Genomic DNA, 7,227 nt, shown 5'->3' with positions numbered 1-7,227 from the left:
GATTTAATATTTTTTTTATATCTACTATTTTTTTAATCTCATTTTTTTTTTTACACATTTTTTGTTTTCTTTTAAATTTCTTCTTTATAACTACTATTTTATTCACTACTTTATTACTCAAAAGAATTTGTTTTGTTTGTTTTAATTCCATTTTTTCTCTTTTTTTATTACTATTAGTTTTTTGACTATTTTTTTTACTGTAAAAACTAATTTAAACTAAACTCTTTTTTATTACTAGTATTTATTTTATTTTATTTTATTTTATTAAAAGGATTAATGTAATTCCCCTTATCTCCAACATACTCTTCACCATAGGCAAAATGTGTTTTTCCAGCGTTAACCTTGATACTTTTCTTTATTACATGTTCCCTTTTGTATGTGTTATGTTAGAGACAAGAGGAAGAGTGGATTTCTACTGTCAAGCCATTAGTCAAGGATAATAGGTGTGTTAGTTGGGGCTTGGTTGGTGATGAAAGCTGCCTCTATATATGGCAGTTGTCACCAGAACAGCAAAATTCAAATGCAATAGCCAGGTTTCAGCCTGCAGAGGGCAGTCACTATGGATATTTTTAACACAATATGAAGAATTCAAACACTCAGATGTTAAGATTTGGACCTGAATTGATCAACTACACTACTAAATGCCCATATACATTGCTTTTGAACAGAAAAAAGTGGTTTGGGGGGTTAGTTACTCTTTAAACACAAAAGAGACCATATATTCTCTACATCAGATGCATTTCAGTTCATCAGTGTCTGCTGGTGAGTCTATGCCCAACGTTGGAAGGCCTAAAAGGTGACACAAGAAGAAGTACTATATGAGATTTTGATTAATAATCACCATCAATTTTAAATTATAATTGTTGAATCAGTTAATCCATGTTTTAAACTGTTTTTAAGCATCCTTTTTTATGTTCATTATGTCTATTTTCATGTAAAGCTCACAGTACTTATACTGCCCTTATTGTAAAGCATTTTGTGATGCATTTCTTGTGTGAAAGGTGCTATATAAATAAAGTTTTTAGTATGATTATCTTCCACATGCCTCTGACTCTATTAGACGCATTCTGTGCTGTCATGCTGCTCCGTCATCACTTTGCAGTAAACCCCATTTAGCACAGTGTGCTATGCTTTATCACTGATGATGACAAATTTCTTCATCATCACTGCTCTCTGCATCATAATAAAGTGTGTAAGAAGGAACAGGCCCGATCTACTGTTAAAGCTTCCAAACTACCTTCCCTCTCTTTTCTCATATGACACAGTCCAGTAACTACTTCACTGTATCTATCCCATATGCTAAGCACGAACCCCGGCAGAACTCAGGTACAACACACACTTTAAATGTTCTTTATTGTGGTGATACAAAGTATAAAGCCTGTAAAAATGTATAAAATGCCTTTGCTTTGACATGATCTTTATGTCTAACGAGTAATAGTTACAAAGGTAGTATCCATTGCCAGCAAAGGATCACTATACTGAACAATAGTAGAATTTAAGCTACTCATCAGTAAGTTTCCTTCATTGATGGTCTGATGTTTTTTGCATAGATTTTTTGAAGTGATAACACGAGTTTTGAAAGGATGAGGACTGTAGATTATCTTCATTCTTCAATGAGTGGGTCATTTATGCGTGTCTCCACTTTGTATATTGTCTGGTAGCCATCGTCCCAGGTGTACAGCTGTTTGTCTCCGGGGTGGTAGTAGATGCTGCTGTGGCTGGTGTAGCGCTTTGGGAAGAATATAACAGGACTCTCACCACTGCAGATGGATGGCACAGGAAAGGGAAAATGTAGAATGAAATTAAGACATTGCTTCAGTTATGAAACTATGATGATGTGAATGCAGTCTTCAGTCTACCTGTTTCTGTTTTCCAGTGGATGGTTTCATGTAAGAGTGCATGTTTATGTGAGTATCTAGGCTATACTGTATTTTGTTGGTCTGACCTGTGGATGGTGTCATGGATGTCGTAGAGACACTGAATGGTGGAGCGACCTCCGTAGCGTGTGTTGTAGACCACATAGAGAGTTCCACATATTAGGAAGGCTCCTTCAGCATCGCGGCTTCTACATTGTGTATCCCAGGTATACTCTACTGCCAAACTTACTGCGGTGAGGAAGCAAAAAAAAGTGCTGATTACAGAGCAGGCTATGGTACTCATCCATCCATCCATCCATCCATCCATCCATTTTCTAACCGCTTATCCTCTTGAGGGTCGCGGGGGGGCTGGAGCCTATCCCAGCTGACATCGGGCGAGAGGCAGGGTACACCCTGGACAGGTCGCCAGACTATCGCAGGGCTGACACATAGAGACAGACAACTATTCACACTCACATTCAAACCTAGGGACAATTTAGAGTCACCAATTGACCTATCCCCCACCTGCATGTCTTTGGACTGTGGGAGGAAGCCGTAGTACCTGGAGAAAACCCATGCTGACACGGGGAGAACATGCAAACCAGGAATCGAACCAGGAACCCTCTTGCTATGACAGTGCTAACCACCACACCATCGTGCCGCCCTATGGTACTCATATATCTATTTATATACATCAGGGTAGTACTCTCTACCTTTGTCCAGTTTGGTGATGACCAGGTTTCCTGCATACTCAGGGTCTGCATGGATGACCCAGAGGCCGAGTTCATCTACAGCCAGGTCCAGGTAGGTGTTAGGGTTCAGACTGTAGACTGGTAGACGACCTGCTCCAGGTAGCAGTGTACTGTCCACCACTGTGCCATTCAACACGTCTACCTTTACGTGATGGAAACAGATGGCAGTTGACAAATTCAGAAATGCACAGCTAGACGGCACAAACAAGACTAATGGCGTGTCTCAAATCTAATACTTCCCTTAGTACACTTCTATGTAGTGCACTATGTGCACTATGTACTCATTGGCGTAGTGCGCAAATTTTGACAGGTTAGTGTTGTCTCAAACCAAACACGGCCATTGTGCACTCACCGGAAATGACGACCGTAAATTAGCTAGTTAGCAAATTAACATTAGCATTCGCGTTATCATTCGCGGTACCAAATCATTACAGACTGCTAAATTAACCCAACAAACATACTGCTGGGTTATACCCGACAACAGTATAGTGGTGCTTAGTGCAAAAACACATGTATTTTTGTACAATGCAACAACGCTCACGGTCGCACAGTCCTCGGCTGCCATTTCCAGTTTGAAAAGTGGTCCCTCCCCTTCCGCTACGTACAGACTCTACAGCCATGCTAGTGAATCTGTGAGTCTGTATACACATTGTTGCTTTTAGCTATGCTAATGTCAACATGCTAACATGCACATAATGACAGTGCTAATTGATATTTAACATGTAAGTCAGCATGCTAACATTTACTAAATAGCACCAAACCAAATGGCTGAAGCTGATGGGAATGTTATTAGATTGTAGGGTATAAGTATGCCTTTAGCCTGGCATCACCAGACCAATTTGCAAATTTAAGTTAGTTTGAAACCTCTCAGCTTAGTTAATTTTTGATGTTCAAGAGGTATTATCCTTGGATGTGATGTTAGATCAAATTCTCCTGGATCCTGCAACTATGTTTGTTATCTACAGGAGGTAATTACATTATAATATGATGTAAGTATGTGATGTGACATGACTTAACAAGACATAACATAATGTAATTTAACTTAATGTAAGGCAATGTAGTGCTATGTAAAGTATATGTTACGTTATAGTTATAATAAGTCAACGCTGACTTTTGGTTTCACATGAGACATGAACAGCCGTCTCCTAGGAAAGACCGTATGTTTGTTTGACCCATCAACTCCCTCAACCTTACTCCCAGTGCTCACACTTTATACTATCTGTGGGGGCGTCACATTACTGTAACCACCAGCCATTGTGTGACATTGAAACAAGGAAATTGTGTGTACACAAAGACAAAGGATCCTACTTCACTTTCCGATAGCATCCTTGGTGCTGGCATGTAATTTTAACACATTATGTGCCACCATTATGTAATGCGGTTATAAGAGGTCATGGTCATTTCACTTATTTTTATGAGACCAGGCTGCCCCGGCACAAGGTGCACAAGCCAAAAATAATGTCTTAATGTTTTTTTTTTTGCGTAAAGCACAGGGCCTCCTTAAATTGTCAGTCATCATATTAAACCACCTCCGTATCAGATAAACAGTTGTGACTGAACCGACCAGGGTCTGCTTGGCTGGATATCTGTTTGTGCAGGAGAGGGACCAGATTTATCTGCCAGAGCAAATAAAACATGAGCTCACAGATTTATCTTGTTCCCTGGCTAGGCATCATCCTCTGGTAACTCTAAGTGTACAAAATTCATAGCAGTCCATCCAATAGATTATCAGATATTTCAGACAATGCTGTTAAAGACACTATTTATAGGCTATGTGGATATGGGTCTTTATTTGCTTTTAGCAGTGCAATTGTTTTTTTCTGAAATTTATTTTCTGAAACACACTTCTCTTCAGTAAACTCTCTGTAGCGATTACATTTGCTCCCAAACGCTTAAAGTATTTTGAGAAAAGTGAGCTCATTTTACTGGAACAAAGTTGTTTCTTTTGGCATTGTAGGCTCACTGACCTCAGTTAACAGGAAAAAGGGCAACAAGATGAAATAAACCTAAGTTAATCTCCAGCCAAAAGCTGCACTGCAGTTTTACTTCAGCACCGACAAAGTCCCAGATCATTGAAATGCAATCAGCAGTTGCCAAGCAATGTGATCCTTTAACATGACCACTAGATAAACAAAATGTTTTTTTCAACCCCTTTTATATTTCACAAATCTAGTAGGAACAATGAGCTACCTTGATGAGAAACACATTGATAACTTTACTTAAGTCACACACCTTCAGTATCTGGTTGGGAGTGTCTGCCTTGTGGTAGTAGAGGAATCCATTGTAGACCACATGACCTGTCCCCTGCCAGGAGGAAGGCAGCTGCACCACCCTAACTGGTGGTGTGGTGGTCCTCTCCGTGAAACTGTGCAGAGAAACATACTCCAGCAGGGTGTCGTTACGAATTCCACTGAACAGGTAGACCTGAAAGGTTTACGAAAAATGTAATTAGTAACTCAGCTTTGACATCCTATTCTTGCTATAAATAAAATGATAATATTAATATCTGGTATTCATGCAATGTGCAACATTCATATATTTACATTTCTCCCTTGTTGATCAATGTCACTGAGTGAGTTAGACCAAAAAAGTACAATTAATCTAGATTCATCCACCAGCAGCCCCACACTGAGAGGAAGATAAACACAGTCTGCTGCCAAGAAAGAGAGATGTCTCCCCATTGTAATCAGTCCATTATTACTGTAAACATGTAATTCTTTCAAAAGAACAGACCTTCGCTGATCCTTCAGAGGGGTCCTTGAACCAGGAACCATAGGTGTCCCCTGTCTTCTTCACAATCTTGAGAGACTTGATTTGATTCAGGGCTGTGTTGCAGTCTGTGGATGTTGGAAAGAAGACTGTGAATGAACTGAAGCACAATGAATGTTCTGTACAGGACATTTTGTATCTGTTCCTTTTTCCTTTAAACCACTAAACAGATAAATGCTGTAATCTTTGTCCTGCGCCACCCACGTGTACACACACACACACACACACACACACACACACACACACACGGTACCTACCATGCTCCACTCTGATTGTGGCTTTCTTTTTCAGCTGGTCCAGTTCAGCAGCCTTTAGCTGTTGTTCCAGCAGCGCCTCTTCCATCTCAATGTCTGTCTGGCTGGGAATCTTGTTTTCAAGATATTCCAACTCTCTCTCCACCCGGTCTACACGCACAGCCACACTGTCCACCTGGCTCTTCACCTCTGATCTATGGGGCAAAACAGTTTAATTCTCACAGTTCTCACATACCTTAAGTAACTACTGTAGTTCCTTCATTAAGTCGCATGATGAAGTCGCTTTTCACGACAGGCCTACCTCAGAACACTGAGAGTGGAGAGATAACCCCTGATTTCAGAGGAGAGGTCATAGGTCTTCTGGGTGACACTCACTGTCTTTTGCTCACATAGATTCAGACGCTCCTGATGGCATGAACACAGAGAAAAAGTGTCAGGAATGCAGAATTCAATTAATGACAGATGCCTTTTGACATTCTTCCTCTTACAGTTGTTGAATTCTTGGGAATAAAATGCACCCTTGCTCATTTCAATAGGCTGTTAATGTTAACCTTAAGGGCCCTGATACACCAAGCTGACGGCCTTCCGTTGGTCAATATCGAGCTGTTGGTGAGCGTCTGTCGCCTTAGTGTGTCCTGCACCATTGGCAAAAGTTGGCCCTTGTTGGCCCTTGGCCAACTCAGCATGTTCAATTGACATTGGAAATGGCTGAGCCCGATTGTGAGTGAAATCACTCTGATCAGCAGTTCAGCTCAGCTCAGTTCACAATAAGCAGGAGTGAAGAAAGCAAACAAACAGCTGAAGTCAAAAGAGCGTGAGATTGAAACATGTTATATAATGTAACATCTTTTTAGCCATTGAGCTCTTTAGCAGAAATGAGTCGGAACTGTTTGGTGTCATGGTACACTAGTGCACGGTAAACATCATTTGCTCTTGCATCATTGGGTTGTGTTATTGCTAACTGGCTAATTAACGTCTTGAAGCTGTTCCTTTTTGAATACAGAGTACTGCTGGTTTGGGAAGTTATTTCCTTTCACGCCTGTGTAGAATGTATGTGTCAGTTGGCTGTAGTCTTTGCAGCATGTTCAAGTGCAACTTTCTAGTCGAGACACAGGCAACGTGAGGCGACAGAACAGTTGGCCTTGTCGCCATGAGTTCTTTGATGTCACTTTGGTGTGTTGGGCCTGAGCTGATATTGCATCGAAATGTTGACATTTGAGCATTTTTCTGTTCTCACATATTATTACTTATGAAAATGTAACAATACCACAGTGTAAAAATACACTGTTGCAAGTAAAAGTACTGAATTCGAAGTTTTACTCAAGTAAAAGTAGTAAAAGTAAAGAGTATGAGCACCAAAATATATTTAAAAGTGACAAAAATAAAAAGCACTCATTTCCCGTTTCAAAATCTTACTATATAATGACAAAACTCTGTCTGTGGGTGTGTGTGTCTGTTCCACGTTTTTCTCCTCACTGACTTGGTCAATCCATGTGAAATTTGGCACAGTGGTAGAGGGTCATGGGAGGATGCGAATGAAGCAATATTACATCAATTGGCCAAAGGGGGGCGCTATAGCAACCGACTGAAATTGCA

At 40.3% G+C, this 7,227-nt stretch overlaps 1 protein-coding gene across 1 annotated transcript in view; it reads right to left on the bottom strand.

Annotated features, from left to right (window-relative positions):
• Window positions 1-1,345: 1,345 nt before the first annotated feature.
• olfml1 (olfactomedin-like 1) overlaps window positions 1,346-7,227 on the bottom strand; it is a 7,694-nt gene continuing 1,812 nt past the window's right edge. The window contains exons 2-8 of the mRNA XM_050072117.1: window positions 5,933-6,036; window positions 5,635-5,825; window positions 5,342-5,445; window positions 4,841-5,032; window positions 2,570-2,750; window positions 1,946-2,105; window positions 1,346-1,760 (exon numbers count right to left, since the gene is read on the bottom strand). Of these exons, the coding sequence (XP_049928074.1) occupies window positions 1,604-1,760; window positions 1,946-2,105; window positions 2,570-2,750; window positions 4,841-5,032; window positions 5,342-5,445; window positions 5,635-5,825; window positions 5,933-6,036 (1,089 nt within the window). The 3' untranslated portion in view covers window positions 1,346-1,603. The remainder of the gene's footprint in view (window positions 1,761-1,945; window positions 2,106-2,569; window positions 2,751-4,840; window positions 5,033-5,341; window positions 5,446-5,634; window positions 5,826-5,932; window positions 6,037-7,227) is intronic.

This window comes from Epinephelus moara, chromosome 20 (assembly GCF_006386435.1).
Source record: "Epinephelus moara isolate mb chromosome 20, YSFRI_EMoa_1.0, whole genome shotgun sequence".
Taxonomy (NCBI): Eukaryota; Metazoa; Chordata; class Actinopteri; order Perciformes; family Serranidae; genus Epinephelus; species Epinephelus moara.
The sequence above is the reverse complement of the archived record's forward strand: the minus strand, read 5'-3'. Positions and strand labels throughout refer to the sequence as shown.